General features: G+C 48.5%; 1 protein-coding gene across 2 annotated transcripts in view; it reads right to left on the bottom strand.

Annotated features, from left to right (window-relative positions):
• Nucleotides 1-25,040, bottom strand: part of TUT4 (terminal uridylyl transferase 4) — a 1,269,543-nt gene that overhangs the window by 65,587 nt on the left and 1,178,916 nt on the right. For both annotated transcript variants that reach the window (XM_085602613.1, XM_085602614.1), the window contains exon 28: nucleotides 23,102-23,190. In XM_085602613.1, the coding sequence (XP_085458739.1) occupies nucleotides 23,102-23,190 (89 nt within the window). The remainder of the gene's footprint in view (nucleotides 1-23,101; nucleotides 23,191-25,040) is intronic.

Here is a 25,040-nt window from a genome sequence, read left to right as displayed (position 1 = left end):
CAGGCCATTAACATTCCAGGTTAGGACCGAGACAGTTTGATCTTCTATGTGTGGGAACATGGGTGTCCTGATAGCAGAGGACCATGAGCCTCCTCCTCAGATTGTGGGTCTCCCAGGGTAGATAAATGTCACTGCTAGGTCCTGTGCAAACAGCATAAACAAATAGATTAACAATCCCTTTCTCCCCCCAACTGGAAAAATTACGCCCTGCCATTGTATATAACCTTCAGCTTTGCAGGGAAAAACAGCATGTATTGAATTTGTAATGACCTTAGTTTAGCTTTAGCAGAATCAAAAGTCTTTCTCTGCTTCTGCAGGTCCCTGCTATAGTCGAGGAAGATCATGATCTTAGAGTTCTCTTTCCCCCAATCTTCATGCCTCTCACAGGAGCACGACCCAGTCCATGAAATTAAGGATTTTTGCAATGATGGGCCTTGGCGGAGCGCCAGAAGGAGGTTTAGCATTCAGTGCCCTATGTGCCCGTTCAAGATCGAAACATGTAGAGAAGTGTTCTGGTAGGATAAAGGTTTTTAGCCATTTGGTCAAGCAGGCAGGTCCGTTCCCTCCACGCCTTCGGAGAATCCCACAAAGCAGAGATTATTTCTGCGAGCCCTGTTTTCTGCGTCGTCCAGGTCACCACTAGTGCTACGGAGCTGCGGCACAGCCTTTTGTAGGTCCTTGACCGCGTCTTCGACCTCCAAAACCCGGGACTCCGCTTCAGTGACTCTCTCAGAGACGTTTCGAAGATCAGCAACTTAACCTCAGAGTGCACCTCTCCGATTTTATTTTCAAGTGCCTCCCTGGATGACTGAATGGCCTGGAGTATAGTAGCCACCGCCGATATGGGCTGCGTAGCTTTGTGTGGGGTGACAAGTATATTTGTCCATTTTCCCCTGTCTGGGGGCCTTTGGGTCCTTGTCTTTAGTCATTGTGAGAGACGGAGGCACCCCAGCACCTCCAATGCTGTGTGAGGAACTCGCCAAACCACAAAGTGCGCTCCGTCTCTATCCCTCAGACCATGCACCCATGCGAGAAGGGGGAGAGGAGAAGCAGCAATCACACAGTGTCCCGGGGCATCGATCCAGAGGTGCAGGGGGAGGGAGGGCAGGCGACAGATTAGGGTCCCCTTCCCGTTGAGGCGGCAGGCGATCCAGAGCACAGGCCCCACGAGGTCCAAGAGACACTCCACACCCCGCCGCAGGGAAGCCCAGTAGCTCCGTTCCCCACCAGACCTCACCCCAGGGGGGCAGCACTCACGGCGATGTCCGTCGGGCCCAGTTCTGGATCAGATTGTGCCCTCCGGGCCGGTAGACAAGGTCCCAGGGCAAGGATACCAAAGCGCACAGGGCCCCGACGGGCCACACTCGCTCCTCTCTCTCTGGTCCAGCTACCGCCAGATTCTTGCGCCCAGCCAAGGTGCTAGGGGCAGGATCAGCACACACGCCTCCGCTCCACACGGTGCGCCGGGGGTCCCGCTTCCTTCGGGGTCGTCACATGGGGAATTTACACGCCCGGTGGGGGCGGCAAGGCAAAGGCGACACACCGGACTGTGCCCCAACGCCCACAAGGCACGGCAGGATCTCTCCTCTTTCGAGGCCCTTCCCCCTCCTCGGGAGCCAAGTGAGGCCTCGTACGCCGACAAGGCATCAGCACCTAGGGGCGACCGGGCGATGGGTCACAGGTCTCCAGGCCCTCAGCCTCCAGTCACAGCGTAGCAGCTCACCGGATGGCAAGCAAGGTCTTTTGGCGGTTCCTCCAGTCCGCCCGGCCTTTCAGGGCTTCATGAGCGTCCATCCACCATTTTTGGCCTCCGGCCGGAGAGCGCACGGCACATCCAGAAAACAACCATCGCACCAGCCTCTGGGAAACAGGTCTTCTGCTCCGTATCACGGGAGTGTTACAGGATGGCCAGCATCAAAATTAGGCATTTAGAGCTGGCAGGATGGTTAAGGATTAGGGCTCCGGTCTGGAGCTGCGGAAACCAGCGTCTCACTCGGCCATGTCCTTGGACACACCCCCCAAAGAGCTACCCACAATTTTGTTGGACATGGCCTTTGATGTTTTTTACCTCATCACTACCCTCAATTTGTATTTCTAATACGTACACTGCAATGACTGTCAACCAGATTTCACTACTTCGCCTGCTTAGTTTTCACTTGGCTTATGCCAATCTTTTTTTTTCTTGTAAGCTAAGTTGTAATGTACACTTATATTTTCCTGTACTTTATCACAATGTACTACCAAGAACAAGTTACTTATCTTTGGTAATGTATTATCTGGTAGAGACTGCATCAAGCCACAAATTCCCTACCCTAGAATCATCCCCAGGTGTCAGATTGGATCTGGAAAGTGAAAAGTGACGTGTGCAGTTCCTATATAGGCGACAAGCCAGCGTGCTGACATCAGTTACTATTCACGACCTTTCCATGCCAAAAGCATGGAGCCATGAAGGTTGCTGATGTACTGGTAAGTAGCACTAAGGACCTCGTAAGGGTACACTGTGTGAAGAAATCCGTTCGCAAAGCAGGAAGAATGAGAGGGTCGGTAAGGAATCTGCAATTAGACAGAAACCCTATCGGATAAGGCGTTACCGAAGTTAAGTATCATGTTCATCTGATAGAGACTTCTAAGCACAGATTCCCTACCTTAGAATAGATACCCAAACAATACCTTTATGGAGATGGGCCTGCAAACAGATTTAGATCAGGAAGTCTTGGAGGACAGAATGAGTCCTGTCACGACTGACCTGACTGTCCAGACATTAGTTTTCAGTGAACATGTGCGAAGATGCTTATGTTGCAGCCCGACAGTAGTACAGGACAGACTCTGTGAACAAACTCAAGTGGTCAAGGCCTTGGCTCTGGTTGAATGAGAGTGCAAGCCCTCAAGGGATTGCTTCTTGGCCAATGCGTAGCAGATGCAGAGCACTATCCATCCTGAGATAGTCTGTTTCTCCATAGCTTTGCCTTCCTTTGCCCTAAAGTACCCAATGAAGAATTGATCGTCCACATGGAACTCTGGTATGATAAATTTGGAATCATGAAGTTTTTTTTTGGTCCAAGCAGTGAAGTCTGTCCTCCTCCTTGGACAGGTGAGGCAAGCAAAGAAGGCAGGCAAGGGGATATGTTGGTCCACATGAAAAAATGTCACCACTTTAGGGAGAAATGCGGCACAGGTTCTTAGAAACAGTTTGTCTGGATAAAATCTTGCATAGGGAGGGTGCACGGAAAGTCTGTGCAACTCACTGACCTTCCTGGCCTATGTTATGGCCACAACGGTCAATACCAGACTGATTATGAATGGTCGTGGAGGGAACAGGTGTTGAAGTCACTTCAGAAAAAAAACAAGTCACAATCGATGACTTGATCAAAGAATGTTGCTCTGGCAACTGCAAGAAAGTCGAAATGACCGACAAGTAACCTTTAACAGTTTCCAAAGCAAAGTCTTTCTAAGCCACGTATGCACAACAAAAGTTCAGAAAGGGGGTCAACATTTTTGGAGGCACATCATGCCATAGATTTGCCCCAATGGCAGGCATATACTGTCTTGGTTGAGGGACACCTGGCTGCCAGAATAACATCGCAGACTTCAGGAGGAAGGTCATAAAATGTTACCTGCCGCTGCTCAATCTCCAAGCCTGAATGCAGAGTGTGCGCAGGTTTGGATGCTGCTGCTGGGAGACCTGCTGTGACACAAGAATATCCTGAAGGGACAAAGGGACAACCTGATCAGACGACGATGCTCATGGTTAGGAATTTGGGGTACCATACTCTCCTTTCCCAATCCAGAGCAACACGTATGATTTGGGTGCGTTCATTACTGATCTTTTTGAGAACTCTGGGTGAGATGAATGCATTTATTGATGCTTAAATCATGGTTTGCAAATTATTGTTTGTACACTTTAAAGAAATGAAACAGATATTTCCAATATAAAAAAGCTTCTGTGTTACTGAATTTGATTTTCGACTCTTTGCATTGAGTGTATTTTTGGAGGTGGGTTGTTCTATTTCTTCATAGTAACCCCGTTGGATGATCTAGAGTACGCACTTTTCTGAGGTTATAGACTGCCAGTGGGGCAGGTAATGGCGTATCCTGCCACCCACGGGAACCTGTGGTGGTATGAGGGCAAACTAATGGGATGGGGATGTTGTTGTGATTGCCAGGGGGCTGAGTGTTGGAGTAGGTCGACATCTGACTGGTGGTCCCACTTTGTATGTGGGAACCGCGTCCATGGCCACAAAGAAGCTGAGAAGCCTGTTGGCCTTGGTGGCTGGGTGGGAAAGGACGTGGAGGTAGCCCTAACTGTAATCACAGAAGAGGCAAAAGGCAGAATGGGGCTAGAAGGGGACATGGAGAGGCCCAAGCACCTGGCAGTAACCCAGCTGTCTTTACAGGGCCCCATCACTTAGTCTGCCTTTTTCTAAAGTTGTGGGAGCTATCGAACAGCAGCTCCATAAGGGGAGCTTGGACATCCCCGGACAAGTCAGTGGTTCTCAACTAGGCATGGTGTCTTAATACCACCACGATGACACAATCACTCTGCCTAGCAAGTTGGTTGTGTCCAGTCCACAGCGGAAAGTGAACTTTGCCAGTCTCTGCCATCTGAAATTGCCTGTGACAGTATAGTTTGGGCCTCCACCGAGACCATGGGCAGCATGTGCACAACCGAATTCCAAACCTTATGGGTGAATCGGACCAAAAGGCATCGGTGTTCACTCACCGCAGCGCTAGGCTGACAGAAGAGAACATCCTCTTGAGAAAGGTATCCTGCCTTTTGGATTCCATATCCGGAGGAGTGTTAGGGAACGCGCGAGAGCTGACTTTTTAGGTGGAGGCTTGGCCCACCAAGCTCTCTGGGTGTGGGAAGCTGGGTGAGGAAACTGGGATCCCTAGGAATGGGGCGATGGCAGAGGACAATTCTCCTGTGCATAGGGGCCCCTGTGCAGGGCTTGAACCAGGCCCCGAGCAGGACATTCTTAAGGGCTTCATTAAATGGGAGGAGAGGGTCAGAGGAGGAAACTCCCAGCAGACGCACCTTTATCAAGATGTTCGTCTCTACTGCCACCAAGGGTAGCTGAAAGTCCAGGATCTCAACTGCCATGTGCACCACCACTGAAAAAGAGGCCCTTACCTCTGTAGCCACGGTGGATATCCAGTGTCTGGTGAGGTGGCCAAGCCACCGGCTTCCGCCAGTTCCCCGTATCAGTTGTCCTTGGGCTCATCCAGGGGGATTAAAGTAGCCATAAGGGTCCTGAGACCCCTCCCAATAGTCTCCCTCTTCAGGTCTATCAAAGGAAAAAAGGCCCTGGCTCAGACGCGGTGTGCATAGCTTCAGGCAACGCTGGAGTTGGCGTCAGACAGCATCTATCTGGCACTGTATTGGAGTCAGGTATGAAGATGGGGTTGGCACTGGGAATGGCGGCACAAGAGTGGGCTCCGCAGAAGATTGCAGATCTTGGCAAGACAGGAGGCTAGCATTATGCATGTTCAACGTTTTCTAAAGCACAGCATGAAACATGGTCTATATGTCTAAAGTAGAATTTGTGTTAGACCAATCCGCTGCCTGCATAATTTCATCCAACCCGACATAAATGTTTTACTTGCCAGGGCACCCCTTACCAAATGCGCTGCAAACTTAAGACATATCAATGATTCCTTCATAGCAGATCTCACCCTTCTCGCAATTGTTACATTCAAAATCGCATGAAAAGGTGTAACATACGAGACCAATAACTGATCCACAGCAGCACGTCTATTCTCCAGGATTTGACATTCCTACTCTTTAATGCATTTAACTACACATAATTAAGTTCTTTTAAAAATGTTAAACAGTACTCCTGTTGGCTGATAAAATCCGTTTGTCACTTCTAAGGCCCCCAGATCTGACACTCTAAAGGATATTAAATACAGCAAAGTCGCAAATTTCCAGGACAACTCTCTTATACCTAGATACGTATTACTACGCCAGTCCTGAAATAATTTCAGTACTAAATCTAAAATCGCAGAGAGGCTGATACTAAGGTTTAGGACCCCTTCTCATCCTTATCACTTTCATCACTCTACAAATTAAAGGACTCCTTTCCACTGAGATACCTTGAATCAAGGAATGGCCTACCTCTACCGCTGAACGATGGCAAATAACTATTCTGTAAGCCATTCCTTTGTCAAACAAGTGTACAAAAAAACTAGCTACCTCTATTTTATCAGCCTCCACGGGATCCAAATCCCTTGCCATGCACCAATGTAACTAAATTCCTCATGCACTCTTGTATCTTTTTCTTAGTTCCTGGTGGAATGAAAAGGACAAGAAAATCACTTACCTGAATACGGCCAGCCACCACCACCTATCCTCCGTCCTCTTCGTTTTCTTCCTGGAGTCAGCAGCCGGAAGCACCCGGGCTCCCAGGGCTCTCCAAAGCCAATCACAACGCTACAATGCAGCGTTGTGACTGGTCTGAGCATGACTATTTGGCCGGCCCAAGACGGCTGGCCAAACCGTGACGCGCACTTGGAGAGTGCCACCACTCCTCCGCCTGCAGTGGACTGGGGTCATGGACCCCAGCCCCACCCGCAAGAAACGAACTGAGCCATTGCAGTAGGAAAAATACAATGATAACGTTGCGTCGTCATCATTTTGTCTTTCCTTTATCTTCTCGGAGAGCAGTGGGGAGACACTCTTCCGCCTTCGCGGAAAAGCCACCCCTGCTTATTTATCTTCCTTATTGGAAGCTGCAACTGACTTTTCAATGTGTCCACAACAAAACCTAAAAATTCTAATGTCTGACCCAGGGTAAAAATAGACTTCTCTATATTGACTATGAACCCTGACAATTCCAACAGACCATTTACCATGGTAAGATGTTCCTTCAACTCTCCTATGTTCGGATTTATTATCGAGATATCATCCAGATAACCGATCATCCACACGTCCCTCTCAGTCAGATAACCAACAACCGGTCTCAGTATCTTTATAAAACACCAAGGAGCCAACGATAGGCCAAAAGGTAGACACTGAAATCGGTACAACTGACCCTTCCATCTGAATTGTAACAACTTTTGACTTTTAACATGGTTTGAAATTGTAATGTATGCATCCTAGAGATTTAATCTGACCATCCAGTCTCCTTCAACAACATTTCCTTTAGTAGATGGATACCCTGCATCTTGAAGTGTCTGTATGTTACAAACTGGTTTAACCATCTCAAATTTATTACGGGTCTCCACACCAGTTCCTTTTTTCCCACTAGAAAAAGTGTACTGACATAACCTATCCTGTCCTCCTCTATTTCCACTATTGTGCTTTTTGCAAACATCTGAACCACCTCCTGTGTTACAATATCCTCTAAATCCTTTTGGAAACTTAACTCTCTCGGTTCTTTCACTTGATACGGTTCTGTATCCAAATCTATCAAATAACCTTTTACCGCTGAAATGACCAATGGATCATCCACAATTTGCTCCCATTGTTCTGCGAACACTTTTTATCTTCCCACAACCTTTTCTTGGGTAGAATCAAAATGGTCTTCATATTCACCTTTTCCTGTTTAGGAGCTCTGTCCTTGACCTCTGGCCCTTGATGCTCTAAGTCTAGTACCTCTTCCTCTCTCTCAGGATAGAAACCGGAGGACTGCCTGTAATAACCCTCAGCTGAGAGGTTACCCTTCCTCCCTGCCCAACCATAAAAACTGTTCCCTGAGAACACTCTTATCATGGAGTAATGTGCCATGTCAAGGCTCGTAAAGGTTTTAACATACTTAGCAATATTCTTCACCATGTCATTCCCAAATAAGAGGCCCTTCACCTCATCACTGGACTCCTGTACATTAAAATCTGCCAGTTTAGGATTGATGTGCATGAGGATGGTTTTTCTCCTCTCAGCCAACAGCTCAGCACTGGCATTGCCTAAAAGGCATATTGCTCTTTGGCACCATCCTCGCAAAAGGTGGATATTCACCTCTGCCCTTTTAATATACGCTTCCTCCACTTGATCGAAAATCCTTGACAGTGGACCAAGGACGTCCAGAACCTTGTTTTGACAAGAATTCTCTAACCCTCTCCTAGGATCCCCTTTTGAATAAATATGTGACCATCTCTGGATCAATATTTGGAGTCAGTGACCTTTTCATAAATTATGGGTCATGAGCATCTGCTCTTAAGACATTCCTCTCTTCCCTTTCTAATGACCTTCTTAGTCATAATTTAATGTAGTCAGCCATGTGATCTAAGGGCCACCATTCATTACTCTTAGGGTGTTTTATCTCCCTAGGATCAAATAGCTTTTTGCCCACGGGATCCATTACCATGTTTTTTCTCTTCTCTTTCCTCCTTTGGTTCTCATTAAAACCATTGTCTAGATCTTTATGATCAAAATTCAGTATATATTGTCATAATCATGACACTAATCAACTTGATCAATCTCTTATAGTTTGCTTACATCCATTGCAGTACTAGACTGCCCATCATGTTCGTTACATCGGACGTTCCCTCTTTTTGAGGCGCTAGGGGCTCCTATTTCTAAATCACTCAGCAAGTGTTTTCTCTTACTCACACATTTACCACCTGGGCCCTTGTGGCTTTGTACTTCCTAATCAGAAATTGAGAAGTACTCCTCGTCCTCCTGGCCCTCACCAGATTTACTGGTTTCTAATACTTTTCTAATTGCCTGTTGCAGCTCCTGATGCACAATTTTCCTTATTATTTCCTCCAGGGTCATCTGCACAGATTCCTACTTTGCCATTTTAAGTCTTTTTCTGTCTAAAAATAGCTCTAACAATATTTTTCTTATATTTTTACAAAATGTACTTTATTCTACTGACAGAAACCAATTGTGTACGTAATGCATACTCATTCATACTCGCTTCGGGCTCAAACCGTCTGAAGACGCAACAGCTGACTGTAGAAGCGTGAGCCCTGCTTGAGCGCGTAAGCGCCTATTAGCAAAACAACCCTAATCAGCTTGAAAAACTAGCGTGAATCGCTGCACGCTGCCTCTTGCTTGAAGCCGGCCAATGGCTTATGATGCCTTCCACGCAATGCGTTGGGTTCATCTAACATGGCGATTCATCGAGGCTGATCACTCTAGTATTCCCCATACCGTACGGGCATCTGCAGCAGGCCTAGGACGGCTCGGTGTGCCGATACACACGATCAACAGCCAAGTAAGGCCTTTTCTGAATGATTTAAATCAATCAGATGCCAAATCTTTTTCCCAATGCATACAATAGCAATAATATGAAAAACCCATTTATTTAAATCATTACATGAAAAAGTAAAAAGTTTATTTAACGCTATCGGATTTCAAACAAAACTAACCCTCAAACTCATAAACTGTATTTATGGTTTAATTCTTTTTATTAAGAGCTGCAGCAAATACATGCACATAATAAGGGTCGCGCAGGACCCGGCTGGGAAATACTGCAAGATAAATATCTCTCCAGAGAAACGGTTAACATACCCTCCCACCCCCTCCCGAAGATTGAAAGGAGAAGGAAAAAGGTAAAAGAAATAGCCACCCCCCACCCACGGTCCAGTTCGGTAGTAAAGCGCAAGGTCAGGCAGTGTTTCAGTCCTATAAACTGTATTTATAGCAGACAATACTACTTAATAAACTCTAAAATCCAACAACAACATTAATATTTAATACAGTGTCATAGTAATAATATATTCGTAAGGCTATGAGTAATACTTGTCTCCTCAGAAGCAGCAAACAAAAGAGGAGGAACATGGAAGTCATGGTCATTTATATGGACTTGAGACTTCTGTTTTACATTGTGATGTAGCTGTGTTCTGATGACGGAACTGTTAATGACTGCTGCTTAGAAGGAAGTGAATAAAAGTTTATGCATGCTGCTAACCTCCTGTCATTCAGAGGGGTCGGCCGCCCAAATATGAGGTGCATAGCCTCATGGAACCCTCAGATCGGCAGAGGATGTTCTGGGAAACTCTGTGAGGCGCAGAGCAGATCAAGGCACAGTGGTTGCGTGGGAGCAGTGCCTCAACTTGTGTCATCATTCCATCGTCTCATCTAAAGACTTGGACTGGCACGGTGAAGTTGAAGAGTGCTTCGACATCTTGGACATTTTCTTTTTGTGGGACTTATCACACTACTTTGACTGAGATGGCGACCTTTAAAAGCAGCTCCGGGACCTTCCACGCAACCAGGATCTTGATCATCGTGAGGTCGTTGGGAAGTGAGGAGCTTCAGGGAGCGCTCCCACATGCCTTTGGGTGCATGGTGCGGCAGTCCTTACTGGCTTTGGAGTTGTGGTCCTGCTCCAACCACCATAAGCAAACCAGGTGTGGGTCAGTCATAGATATATGCCTATGACGGGCACCACAAGATTTGGAACCTGCTGGTTTCTTAGGGGACATTCCGAGCACACCTGAAAACAAAATCCCCAAAAATACTTTGATAAAACATTTAAAAAAAGAGTCAGTCAAAAAGTGACTGGAGGTAGCTCTCTCCAGATCTGCGCTGACAGGCACAGAAAGAAAAGTGGATATATATAAGCAATGCACACGTCACTTCTGGCAATGATGATATTGAGCCGAACTACGCCACCTACCAGCGAAGATGTACTCCTCAAAAAGTTTCTGGATCCAGTCTGACTCCTGGGATTTATTATACGGTAAGGAATCTGTGGCTAGGGAGAATTCACCTTCATGATGCACCTGGCAGTAAGCCTCAGCATCACCATCCCTACTCTAGTAACAATGAGCTGAAATCTTAAAAACACTATGGTTAATTTCCTTCCCTGTTTATAGAAAAACATATCTTTAAAAATGTATCTTTCACAGGCAAGGTAAAGATTATAGTAAAGTTGTAGTAATGGCATGTTGAAATAAAGTAGATTAGTCAACAAGCCTAATTTATATGGATGCAAAAGAACACCATAAGACAATGTGCACCAAACTGCAAATGGCCGAGATACAATTTCAGATGTAATTTAATGTCTTTGTGTTTTAGCTAGGTACGAGAGAAGCTGCATAGAATTAGTCATGGCATCTCCGCAAAGTCGTTTATAGTCCAGGTGCTAGCAGATGATTCACAATTCTATTTCATCTGCAAAGCTGGTGAATCTAGATTAAAACAAAAATGTGTTGATTTGAGCTCATGAAACAGAGCCACAGCAGTTACACAAAGTAACTGTGCAAATCACAATTAAAGTCCATAATTTTTGGGAGAACTAAATACTAGCTCAATGTACTTTAATTGTTTCAACAGACACTAGGCTAGGTGGCTCAAAAGATGGCACTCCTTGTTGAGGCTCTGATGGACTAGTCGCACAAGTTACTACTTGTGTAACGATATATCTGTAAAAGACATTAATTAGTGATAGATTCCTTACCTTAGTATATCCCCAGGCGTCAGACTGGATCCAGAAAGTTTTTCGTCAGCAGTATCCCTGCGCGTCGGTAGGCGTCGTCGTAAGGCTCTGCGTCGTAGTGGCCGAGATGACGTCGCCGGAGCTACATAGACGCGTCCATGCACGCTGACGTCAGTTCTGTACACGACTTTCCGCGCCAGGAACGCAGAGCCATGCAAGATACTGACCACTTTTGCACTGAAACTAGGACCCTGAAAGGGATGACCTTAACCATAGAAATCAGTTCGCAGAACTGGGTGGATGGGTGGGGGTAAGGAATCTATCACTAACTAATGTCTCTTACAGATAATTCGTTTCACAAGTAGTAACTTGTGCATCTGAAAGAGACACGTTAGTGATAGATTCCTTACCTTAGAATAGATACCCCAGCAATAACAACCCCGGTGGTGGGTCTGCGAACAAAGATCACGCCAGAAAGTCACGGAGAACAGAACGGCCAAAGAAGCCGTCTCTCCGGACTTGACTGTCAAGGCAATAATGCTTAGTAAAAGTGTGCAGGGAGGCCCACGTGGCTGCCTGACAGATGTCTTGCAGGGGGACACCACGTCCCATTGCAGTAGTAGCTGCTGTCGCCCTGGTAGAATGGGTGCACAACCCCACCGGAGCTTCCTTTTTAGCCAGAGAATAAAAGGCTTTGATACACAAGACGACCCAGCGGGAGATAGTCCTCTTGTGTACAGCCCGGCCTTTCTTGGCGCCCATGTAGCCAACAAAGAGCTGGTCATCCACCCGGAACTGTTGTGTGCGATTTAAGTAAAATTGGGTCCAGACGGTGGAGGCTTTCTTCCTCTCTGGAAGGGTGCGGATGTGCAAAGAAAGCAGGCAAGGTGATAGTTTGCCCAATGTGGAAGGCAGTGACAACTTTTGGCAATAAGGAAGGACGAGTGCGAAGCACAACCTTGTCCGTATGGACAGACAGAAAAGGAGGCTTACAGTAGAGCGCCTGGAGCTCACTCACGCACCAGGAACGCAGTCTTCAAAGATAGTAAATGAAGAGGACAGTTGTGAAGCGGCTCAAAGGGAGTGCACATCAAATAAGTAAGAACCAGATTCAAGTCCCACTGCGGCATCACAAACGGAATAGGAGGGAAAAGGTGAGTAATGCCTTTGAGAAATCTATTAACAACAGGAGACTTGAAAAGAGAGGGCTGATCAGGGAGCCTGAGAAAGGCCGAGATTGCAGAAAGGTAGCCCTTGATAGTGCCCAGAGCAGAGCCCTGCCGGGCCAGAGAAGTACAAGTTACTTACCTTCGGTAACAATGTATCTGGTAGAGACGATTCTAGCCACAAATTCGTTAACATAAAATTATCCCCAGGCGTGAGACTGGACCCGGAAAACTTTCTTGCTCAGCATATCTGCGCGCCAGGGGGCGGTACCATGTGACTCCGCCCTGACATCCTCTGCGGGCGTGACGTCAGCGAGGTCACATAAGCCCCACCCCGGCGCGCTGACGTCAGTTTGCTTCGGAGAAATTTTCCGCGCCACAACGTGGAGCCATCACAACAAAACTGAGGAGAGCATGGGAACAGTGTGCGAAAAAACCAGAGAGACAAAATAGAGAGAAACAAAAGGTGAGAAACCTCACCAGGTGGCACCAAGGCACCAGAAGGCGACAACAGCAGGCCACAGCAGGAAAAGAGCAGAACAGCACTCTGAGGAACAACTGTGCAAGCCAAGGCGAAGGCACCAGGGGGCAGTAAAGCACCAAAAGAACCAGAGCAGCGAAGCCAGAGCAAGAAAAGTGCAAAGCACCACTCCGTGGAACCACCTTGCAAGCCAAGGCGAGAGCCATCCTGGAGGCACAAGCATGTGAAAGCGCAACCACAACCACAAAGGGAAGGGCCACAAGCCCGGAACAGAGGAGCAACAGCAATCCACCCCCAGACTACACTGCCAAGGATGGCCATACCTCCTGAAATGAGTAGGAGGTCAAACAGGTAATCCATCCACAGACTAAAGTGCAAAGGAGGGCCATAACCCCTGAAAGGAGTAGGAGGTCAAAGGACAGGCAATCCATCCGCAGACTACACTGCCAAGGAGGGCTATAACCCCTGAAAGGAGTAGGAGGGACAGGTAAAAGAACCCCCAACGAAGAAGACCGGGTGGGGAACAGAAACTCCAACAACAGAGGGGAAAAAAGCAAATGGAGGCCCTCACGCTGGAAAGAAACCAGCTGGGGGGGATGTCTGGCCGGAAGAAAACGAAGAGGACACCCACAGAAGACAAGCCACCCAGAGGGAGGCGACTGCAGAAACCCAAGCAGAGGGTCCTCGCAGAACGGGGAGGAAGGGCGGGTCGTGAAGGAATCTGCGGCTAGAATCGTCTCTACCAGATGAACAAGTTACTTACCTTTGGAGACAATATATCTGTAAGAAACATTAGTTAGTTAGATTCCTTACCTTAGAATATCCCCAGGCGTCAGGCTGGATCCGGAAAGATTTTTCGTCAGCAGTACCCTTGCGCGTCGGTAGGCGTCGTCTGCGACTCCGCGTCTGTCGTCGTCGTGATCGCCGGGATGACGTCATCGGAGTACTTAGACGACGCCCTCGCGCGAGACGTCAGTTCTTGTACATAGCTTTCCGCGCCAGGAACGCAGAGCCATGCAAGAAACCGACACTGGTGCCAAAAAACTAGGGCCCTGAAAGGAATGACCTTAACCCTAGATATCAGTTCGCAGAACGGGAAGGATGGGTGGGGCGGTAAGGAATCTAACTAACTAATGTTTCTTACAGATATATCGTTACCCAAGGTAAGTAACTTGTTCATCTGAAAGAAACACGTTAGTTAGATTCCTTACCTTAGAATAGATACCCCAGCAATACCAACCCCGGTGGTGGGTCTGCGAACCAAGATCACACCAGGAAGTCCTGGAGAACAGAACGGCCAAAGGAGCTGTCTCTCCGGAATTGGCTGTCCAGGCAGTAATGTTTGGCAAACGTGTGCAGCGAGGCTCACGTTGATGCTGTCCTGCAGAGTGACTTCCTGTCCCGATGCAGTAGTAGCCGCTGTGGACCGAGTGGAATAGGCCCTCAGCCCCACAGGAGGATCCTTCTTAGCCAAGGAATAACAGGCCTTAATGCACAAAATGACCCACCGAGAGATGGTCCTCTTGTGCACTGCCCGCCCCTTCTTGGCGCCAACGTAGCCAACAAAGAGTTGGTCGTCCACCTGGAACTGTATGGTGCGGTCCAGATAGAAGGAGAGCGCACATTTTGGGTCCAGACGGTGGAGCCTCTCTTCCTCTTTCAAAGGATGCGGAGGCAGAAAGAAGGTGGGCAATGTAACAGACTGGCCGATGTGAAAGGCAGTAACCACCTTAGGAAGAAAGGAAGGACAAGTCCTTAGAACAACCTTGTCCGGATGGACAGAGAGGAAAGGAGGTTTAGAAGAAAGAGCCTGGAGCTCACTCACTCTTCTGGCAGAGGTGATGGCAACCAGGAAAGCAGTCTTGAGAGTCAGAAGACGAACAGGACAGTTATGAAGTGGCTCAAAAGGAGCGCACTTCAGATAGGTTAACACCAGATTCAAGTCCCACTGAGGCATTACGAAAGGGGCAGGAGGAAACATGTGAGTAATGCCTTTTAGAATCTAGCAACAACAGGGGACTTGAAAAGAGAAGGCTGATCAGGAAGCCGTAAGAAGGCAGAAACAGCTGAAAGATATCCCTTGAGGGTGCCCAGAGCAGAGCCCTGCTGGGCCAGGGAAAGTAGAAAGAGGAGAACTTCAGAAAGAGTGGCGGAAAGGGGATCCACAGCCTTTGCTGTGCACCATGCCACAAATTTGTTCCACCTGCAGGCGTATACCGTTTTAATGGAGGGACGCCTGGCTGCCAGAATGACATCACAGACTTCAGGAGGCAAGTCAAATGGCATCAACTGCCGCCGCTCAATCTCCACGCATGGAGGTGGAGGCTGGACAGGTTCGGGCGGAGGACCGTCCCCTGCTGCTGCGACAGAAGGTCCTCCTGAAGAGGCAGTCGAATCGGGGGATCGATTGACAGACTGAGTATGTCAGGTGCTGAGCATGTGCGCCTACCGGGAACATGGAGGGTCAAGAACTACATCCCCCAGAAACCCGGCTGCTGGAAGGGGTGGGGCCGCTGCATTAAATCACAGCAACGCGACCAAGCCAGTGCGCGTAATTCTGTTAGTTTGTTTGCAGCCGTGTGGACTCTCGGCTTACCGGGTAGAAGCTTCGCGTCGACCGCGTCTGGTGTGGCGTCCTCAGGGAGGCGGTCTCCATGCTCAATGGGGCGCTGACGTAAGCGCTGCCAAACTTTGACCTGCTTCGTTCCGCACGTCTGCGGGAATGCGGAGGATTCCTTCTCGCCAACCGGGTTTGGCCTGGCGATCTTCAGGGAGACTGTTTCCTGACTCAAGGTGGCGCTGACGTAAGCGCTGCCAGACTTTGCCGCTTTCGGGTTCCGCGCCAGCGGGAGAGAAGAAGAGGAGGTCTGTTCCTGGAGGCGTCCCAAAGTGGGGGAAGGATTAGACATTCGCACTTCAAAGGAGCCTGGCCTTCAGCGCTACTCAGGCTCGAGTAGTTGTACTGAGAGAGCAGAAAACAGTGCAGGAAGGACTACCGATCAGGCACTGTGTTATCCTTTTCTGTCCAGCACTCAGAGACTCAAGGGGAACGGTGCTTCCTGGAACCTTTTGGATTATTTCTTATGATTTCATTTCTTAGGGGAGGGGAAAGACTTACCCTTTGGACCGCCTTTCATTTGCCACTTCCTGCTAAGGCTGAAGTATAAGCCGCTTATGAGGAACATTGGCTTTCTCAAAACCTTTGCGTTTCTGCTATGCCTGAAGAGAGTATCAGGGTATGTATGCGTGAGTGTGACTTATCCTGGTCTGGTACTTGAATGTTTGGAAGGTCTGATTTGTTTTTGCTTTATTGTACTAGGTACGCAGTGGTACTAATGGAGAGATGCATCTCTATGTTGACATACAGGAACACAGCGGCTTTCTAAGAGAGGGCTACAGGTAATAGGCGGGTGTAGTGAGACCTTATGAGCGTAGCAGTCTTGTTATACTTATGGTAACCTTGTATTCTTTTGTTACAGGTATCCTCATCCCGGCTGCTCCCTCCCTAATTTCTTTCCCTCGCCTGATTGCCTTATTACTCTGTGTTTGGCTTAGTCCAGAGTTGGGGACGTCAGGAGGTGGACCCCTTTGTGCATCGCCCGGATCCTAAGGAGTCGAAGTGGAACATTACAGAGTAGCTCGGGATACCAGTATCATCGTGCCCAATCCGGAGTCACAAGGATGACTTGGGCCCGGTCGCGCCTGATCTTCTTCAGCACTCGGGGCAGAAGTGGTATAGGCGAAAAGGCGTATAACAGACCGTAACTCCACTTGCGACGAAAAGCGTCTCCGAGCGAGCACCACCTTGGAAACTCCAACACGCAGAACTGATGACATTGCACGTTCTCTTTGGTGGCAAATAGATCTAACCAAGGCTCTCCCCATTGCCGAAAGAGGCCTGGCGCCACGTCCGTGTTCAGACGCCATTCGTGATCCATCATGCACCGGCGGCTGAGTTCGTCCGCCCTGGCATTCAGAGAGCCCGCCAGGTGTTGAATCACCAGGGTGATGCCCTGATGTTCCAGCCATGTCCAGAGGCGCAGAGCCTCCTGACAAAGGGTCCACTACCCCACCCCGCCCTATTTGTTGCAATACCACATGGCGGTGGTGTTGTCCGTAAACACCTGCACTACACTTCCCCAGACAGAGGGAAGGAATGCATTCAGTGCAAGCCGGATCACCCGTAGCTCCAACAGGTTGATATTAAGTCGGGACTCCGCCGGAGACCAGATGCCTCTGATCTCCGCCTCTGCCATGTGGCTCCCCCATCCCTGGAGCGACGCATCCGTCACCACCACTTGCTCCAGTTGGGGTAGGGAAAGGGATCTACCACTGACCCAATCGCGGTGCGTGAGCCACCATTGCAACTGTCTTACAGTGCCCTCCGAGAACGGTACGTGGTCGGACAGGTGGCCCTGATGTTGAGCCCACTGGAACTTCAGGTCCCACTGCAGAGCCCGCATCCGGCACCTGGTGTTATGTACCAGCAGGATGCAGGAGGCCATCAGACCCTGCAGCCGTAGGACCACCCTGACCGAAACCCGGGATAAAGGCTGAAAGAGCGGAACCATAGCCTGAATATCCCGGACTCGGTGTTCGGGAGGATAAACCTGAAACAGCGTCGAATCCCGAACCACTCCGATGAAAGGGAGCTTCTGAGAGGGTCTCAGGTGCGACTTCGGCGCATTGATGGAGAGCCCCAGCAGATGCAGGAGGTCGGCCGTAGTCTGGAGGTGGTTGACCACTGCCTGGGGCTAACCCGCCTTCAACAGCCAGTCGTCGCGGTAGGGGAAGACTGACACCCCTGACCTGCGCAGATGAGCAATGAACTGCAGGTAACGCGGTGGGCCGGCAGGATGGAAATGTGAAAATAAGCGTACTGCAAATCCAACGCTACCATCCAGTCTCCAGGGTCCAGGGCAGACAGGACCTGAGCCAGAGTCAACATCTTGAACTTCTCCTGGAGGTCCAAGATGGGGCGCAGGCCCCCCTTGTCCTTCTTGGGGACCAGAAAGTAGTGGGAATAGCAACCACTCCCTACTTCCTGATCGGGAACGTACTCGATGGCCCCCTTGGCACAGAGGGCAGTGACTTCCAGACGGAAAAGAGCCAAATGATCCCCTGACATGCGGTGGTACCGAGGTGGCATGGCTGGAGGGGAGGACAGAAAGGGGAGCGAGTAACCTTGGCAGATTATCTGCTGCACCCACTTGTCCGAAGTGATATCGCGCCAGTGGTGGAGGTGGTGACGGACCCTGCCTCCTACCGGCGTGGGGTGCCCCCTGAAGCTCGGATTAGGAAGGCTTGGAGGTGGAAGCAGCGGGTGCGGAGGTGGACTGCCCCGCCCGCTGGTTACCAGACCCGCCCCTGCGGAAGCCACGCCCGCGACCACGCTGAGGCAGGTTCTGCACAGGCTTTGTGGAGGAGCACGTCTGGGCGCCTTAACCGTGGCCACGACAGGAACGAAACCCAGGCATGGCAGGGCTCTTAGTGGAAAGACCCAAAGACTTAGCCGTGGCCCGTGAGACCTTAAAGTGCTCCAGGGCACTGTCCGCCTTGTCGCCAAAGAGACGAGAGCCATTAAAGGGCATGTCCATGAGCGAGCTCTGGACATCAAGCGAGAACCCGGTAGAACGCTACCAGGCATGACGCCGCAACGCCAAAGTCGTGGAAATCGCCCTGCCCAAGGAATCAGCCGTGTCCAGACCACACCTGATGGCAAACTTCGCCGCATCCTTGCCCTCCGCAATCGCTTGGAAAGGACGGCCTGGACCTCCTCAGAACACTGAGGCAGGACCTCTGCTACCGTATCCCACACGCCGTGGGAGTAACTGCCCAACAAGCAGGCGGTATTAACCGACCGCAACCCCAAGATGACCGAGGAGAACAACCTCTTGCCATATTGGTCCAGCTTCTTCGAGTCCTTATCCGGTGGAGCCGTGGGAAAGGCACTCTGCGATGTCGAGGCCTGAATGACCAGGCTCTCAGGCGTGGGGTGAGTGGTCAAGAAGGCAGGGTAACCAGGTGCCGGGCGATGACGCCTAGCGACGTTCTTATCCACCAGTGCCCCCGAGGCCGGCCGCAACCAAGTGCCCAAGAGGACTTCGGTAAGGGCCTCATTGAAAGGGAGCAGCGGTTCCGACGACGTAGATGCCGTCTGGAGCACCTCCGTAAGGAGGTTGGTCTTAAGGGCCACCGTAGGGAGGTCGAGATGGAGAGCCTCCGCAGCTCAACACAGCACCATAGTGTAGGAAGCGCCCAACTCCATAGTAGGCGGAGGGGAGGCAAACCCCGGGTCAGAAGACACATCAAGTCCACCCGCATCCTGAAGGTCATCCACCCAAACCTGCTCGGAGTCACACTGCCGCGAAAGGGGGTACTCAGAGCCGTCCCAGTCCTCATCCGGCTCCGGGGTAGAAGGAGCCGGCCGCGGCAGCAGGACCGGAGCGGGGGCCAGCGGCGCCGGGAGCGGCACCAGGAGCGGTGCCCGTCGGGGCCGAAACGGAACCGCATCCCAATGAGGATCCCAGGTCGGAACGAAATGGTCCGAGAACCGGGGCACCCAGGGCGGCGCCTGTAGCGGAACCAGGGGCGGCGCTGGGGCCGGAGCCAAGGGCAGCGCCGGAGCCAGCGGCGCTGCACCTTGTGGCGCCGGGGCCGGTGCCAAGGGCGCTGGATCCAGTGGCTCCGGGGCCGGCGGCGGTGCCGCCGGATCAACAGGATCTGGACACAGGACCGCGGGGCCCGCAGGCGGGATCCCGAGGCCTAACAGGCGGTCCATGGCAGCAAGAAACTCTTGCATTTGTTCGGGCGTCGCCGACGGACCTGGGAATAGCGGGTAGGCTGCGGGACTCCCAGGCTCCGGAGGAGCCGCAGTGGCGGAGCCCGTCCCGCTCGTCCGCCTCCGGGGAGCGACGGGTGGACGTCGGAGAGCGAACCCGCTTCTTCGGCTTCTTCTTATGGCGTCGCTTACCGGAATCTGAAGGTGAAGACTTAGATTCCGAGGAGCAACGGCTCTGCGAGTGGTCCCGCGAACGGCCCCTAGACCCGGAGCGGCGGTGAGAGGAGTGCAGAACCTCCAGCAACTTCCGGCGCCGCTCCCACAAGGCCTTCGGGGCCATGGCACGGCAGTCCCGACAATCCCGGGAGTCATGGTCGGTCTCCAGGCAGTAGAGACAGACATCATGGGCGTCCGCCACCGACATATTACGGCGGCACAACCCACAAGACTTAAAGCCGAGCATCCCTACGTGCACCAGGAGACCAGAGAAGGAGACAAAAGTCTCAAAAAAGTGGTCAAAAATTGACCGGGGTACGTGCTCAATCTGGATCTGAGCTTTCAGCGCGGAAAAAGAAAGAACTGACGTCAGCGCGCATGGGTGGCGCCTAAGTAGCCTCTGTGACGTCATCCCAGCGCGCACGACTCCAGTGACGGGTGCGGAGCTGCACGGCGGCGCGCAGGGGTATTGCTAAGCAGAAAACTTTCCGGATCCAGACTGACCCGTGGGGAATATTCTAAGGTAAGGAATCTATCACTGACGTGTCTCTTTCAGACAAGCTCATTATAAAACTGAGGGAAGAACATTCAAAGTCCTATGTGCCTCTCCCCTCAAACTGGGAATGGTACCTCATTCACAACCATGAATCAGATTATATAGTCATGTGCCTGTGCTGCTGACAACCCACATGCTGGCCTTTTACCTATTTCAGATATGAGGTTTTGTAGTGGGGTTATCAAAGCAACATCAGGTAACTCACCCTAATACTGCTATATGTTAAAATGTAATTACCTCACTGGTCATCGAGTACCTGGCATCAAAGAGAAGAACAACATGGAAAAGTGCACCTTCTTAAGTAAGGAACAGTAGTCTATGGAACAAAAGTCACCCTAACACTGTATGCCCTGCCGAGCAATCTGCAAATTCATTTGCAACTGGTTATTTGCAAATACCAATCACAGCATCTTATACATAATCAAGACCAAAGCCTTATCAATTATCAAAGTGTACCTTTGTCCTATCCATAAGGGTGTACTCACTTGTCATACCAAATGCATCTCACTGCAACGCTATAAATGGTATGCCCTCACGTGAACCTGACACCTGTCCCTTGCAGTAGATTAAAAGACTGATCTTTACAGCCTGAACATCCACACACCTATCAAGGTGACATTCATTCTAACAGCTACATCATCTCCTACATCTGCTAATATTAAGTTTTTATGGAGGCATTCTGTAGATAAAATAAGTGAAATGCAACAGAACTCAATTCAATGAGAGCAGACCGTAATATCTTTGGCTGTTGTCGGGATACAGCTGAATAGATCGCAGCTACAAAAAATAGGATGGACAACACAACAGACTGGGGTCAGGACCCGTGGAACTACACCAAAACCGCCTGGGAGAATTCACAAGTTAAGGAATCAGCGGCTAAATGTATCTATCAGATCCGTGGAACAGGAAGACAGCTCCCACAGGGGTAAAGTCCATTTTTACAGTATCCCTGAAAAGATGGAAAACTAAAACATCACTGAAACTGTGATAGAGCTCTTCCTAAAACTGCCTCGAATTTCAGTGGGCACTCAGAATAACGCCATGTCATTCAGTTAAAATGGAACTCCTGAGACCTTTTATTGCCCGTTTCCTCCAACATGGACACGTACGACAGATGATCACAGCCATGAAAAGAATGGTTCTTTCTGACTACACGAACATAAAATATCTATCTCTGCTGATTTTTCTAAAAAGACAAACTTGAAAAGAAAGCAGATTTTTGGGGCTCCTCAAATATGGGCTTCCTGAACGGGCTTTCCTGGTGATTACAATGGACAAAAGGTCTAAATATTACACATTCTGATCCGGGAAATTCTTTCTAGATCACCTTGAATCCACCAACATAGAGATATCTGCCTCCCCAGAAGTGTTAAAGTCAAGAGACACTAAAGAATGCCCCGAGTGGTTGCATTCACACACCCAAATGATCAGATAGACTTCCAATGACAATCCAACAATGAAGGCATGTATCACGTGCTGTCAGTATTAGCTAAAGATAGATAACTTCCATTCTTTACTGAAAGACAAAAGTAACCTACCCACCAACCAAATTGTATAACAGGTACTACTGATTATGCACTGCTTGTAAAAGTATTTGCATAAAATGTACCACGTGTGAAGGAAACAACATTTCCCCCCTTCATTTTTTTACATTGCTGTATAACCACAAGAAACAAATCTAATTGATGGTTCATTTTCTTGTACATGCTTAACTTTTCCTTCTATGTACCAATAAAACTTGAAAGCTCATAATGCTGTCATTTCTGGACCCTACTCAACCTCGCTGATGTTCCAGGCAGAGGTGCATACCTTAAATATGACCCATGCTACATGTGAAGATAGAGAACTGCTATTTGATTTGCTTCAATACTTGTGGTTTTTAATCCATGAAGGCAAGTAAAGACGAATCAGCAAAAGCCAAGAGGGAATTAAAGGGTGATGAAAGATTCTGGGCGGAGATTATTTCCCAGACTGTTTTCTTCCCCAAAATAGTTTTAGCATACCAAACAAAAAATGTATTTGTATTAGTTCATGATAGTTAGTCACTTGAAAAAGAGTAATTCTCCATTGATACCGTAAAAAATTATTTATAAAATCATGTAATTTAAAAATTAAAGATGCCGATAATCTACGAGAAAAACATGAACTGAAATGTGTCAATAATGTACAGGAAAATCTTAGAATTGAAGACTACAAAATGAAATGTGACACAGAACAACATGGAAAGTGACATCAAGAACAAACTGTTGTTGCTACTTTCAACAAGCCATGACAACTTTATAAGTGTCTTTGAGTATACTATGATTGAGGAATTGTGCAGTACATTTACGAATTTGGAGGGAGAATGGTGCCAATCAATGAAAAGCATGGATTAAACACAAAGACAAGCCACGGGAGATTAGAAAACTGATGCTATAGTCATCGGGTTCCCTGATGAAAAGGAGAATACTGGACAACTACATGTAGTAAGTACATAAAAAGGTACCACAGAGTAATTGTAGTATTTCTCAGTACGTTATGAAGTACCAAACCAAAATAACTTCACAGAACGCTATCCTTGATTTAACAACTTACACATTCTGAGGATTGCCTGCTGCGTGACTGTTGTTGACCAGGAAGAATAACTGGCTGTGGATTCATAAGGCTTTGCAACAACTGAGTTACTGAAATGAAAAACAGAAAAAGTAGAGTCATTAGAAGGAAAAGAATAAAGTACCTTATGCGTAACTGACAAATCTATCAAAGAACTTGTTTGCCAATTTCAACACACAAAAACAAAAATAGCTGTTATTGCCATTCACAAATAAATGTAAATAACAAAATGTACAGTTCCAGTTGAGCGGACAGAGCGGTATTGCAGGCTTAGGCTTAATTTAAGGTTCACCTTATGACATTCCCTCCCCCCCTCCCCCCTTAAAACCTGAACAGAGCAGAGAATCTAAAATGGCTGCCAGGCAACACCTGCGTCAGTGCAGCTCTAATATGCTGCAAGCTATGCGCCCAATCATAGCAGTATCTGTGACTATCCTTGGATCTAATTACTATTGGCAGCCGAGAGTTGAAATGTTGCTCTCAAACTGCTGACTATGGCCTGCAACCAATAAAAGTGCCTTCTTTTTTTGGTTGCAGCACTAGGTCTATGAACATTCATTAAAAGCCACAAAATGTTGTGTGGGAGGAGTATATTTAGGGGAGAAGCATATCCATGGTCTGCCAATACATTAGTTGCAGCAGGTACAATTACCACTGTGCATGCTGCATGTATGCTGAGCTGTTAATGAAAAAGAGGGAGTGGAGGTTGGGGGCTGGCGATCCTTGCTGATGGTGGGCAGGGAACAAAAACAAATCACGGGAAGATCACACACCAGAGCAAAAGGCAGCCGCTGCTGCTGACATTATCATAGTTAGCTGTTGCTTTTAACAGAGCACAAGCAGATGGGCTGAGACAGCTGAACACCCCTGCTGACACAGGTACAGCACTGGAGCCACACTGACTAAGCACTGGATTACATTTCTGAAGAGTGAGCATGCAGACACCAGCTTAACATTACTAAAAGCTTCAATGGCTGGACTGTCTACCTGTAGTACAGGCTAGACAGGAAACATAACTCCCCTCTTCCCCCCAACAAATAATGCTACTTTTACATTGTTCCTATATGAACCCAAAACAAACATCCCCACTTCAAAAGCAGGCCTCACTGCCTACCCGTTGTTTCACCAAATGTCAACGGTTTATGCAATACGGGTGGGAGTTTATACTTAATAGAATTTATTTTAGCTACTTCGAACCTAGTCACACACCGTTTTACATATAACTGAGACATGGAAAGTTGATGCAGAATGCAATACTTAGGTACCTTACAGCAGAAGTAAAATGGAGGGAAGTCAACACATTTAATCCCCTGAATATAGAAGTCTTTTCGGAATGATGGGAGTTTTGGGGTTAATGTTTTTGGGAATCTGGTCATACAATCAGCTAGCAAAGCAAGAGGAAGCCTGGTTTAAGGTCTTGATTTTTTTTTTGCAGTTTATAGTAGGAGGTGTGATTTATTCTTTGTTATTCTTTCACCTCCTATAGTCAATTAAGGCAAGTAGCTAGTTTTGATGGAAGAGTCTTAAATGTTATACAAGCTACTTGATTACTAGTTGAGTTTCTTAGGAGAAGAGAGATATGCTCTCATGTCTATTCATTTGAGACCAGACTTGCTGCTGCACGCAGAGTAACAAAATGATTACTTACCGATAGGAGTAGTTTTGCAGCTTAAAGAATTTTCGGGAATTCACATGCTGTACATTATTACACCGTCTAGTGCTGTGGTTTGGAATTGTCCTTTATAGTCTCTCTTCTCTTATTGTTAGGTCGAGCCTACAGAGCTTATGCTTCAGGATGATCTGTTGTATGTATTTAGTAGGGTTAGACTCCTTCCATCGCTTTGAATTAGCTTTTGTCTTTCATTAAAAAACTATAGCCTTTAAATGGCATATAGTTGGTGCATGTCCCACCTTTTCTCTA

The sequence above is a fragment of the Triturus cristatus genome, chromosome 4_2, assembly GCF_964204655.1.
Source record: "Triturus cristatus chromosome 4_2, aTriCri1.1, whole genome shotgun sequence".
NCBI lineage: Eukaryota > Metazoa > Chordata > Amphibia > Caudata > Salamandridae > Triturus > Triturus cristatus.
The sequence above is the reverse complement of the archived record's forward strand: the minus strand, read 5'-3'. Positions and strand labels throughout refer to the sequence as shown.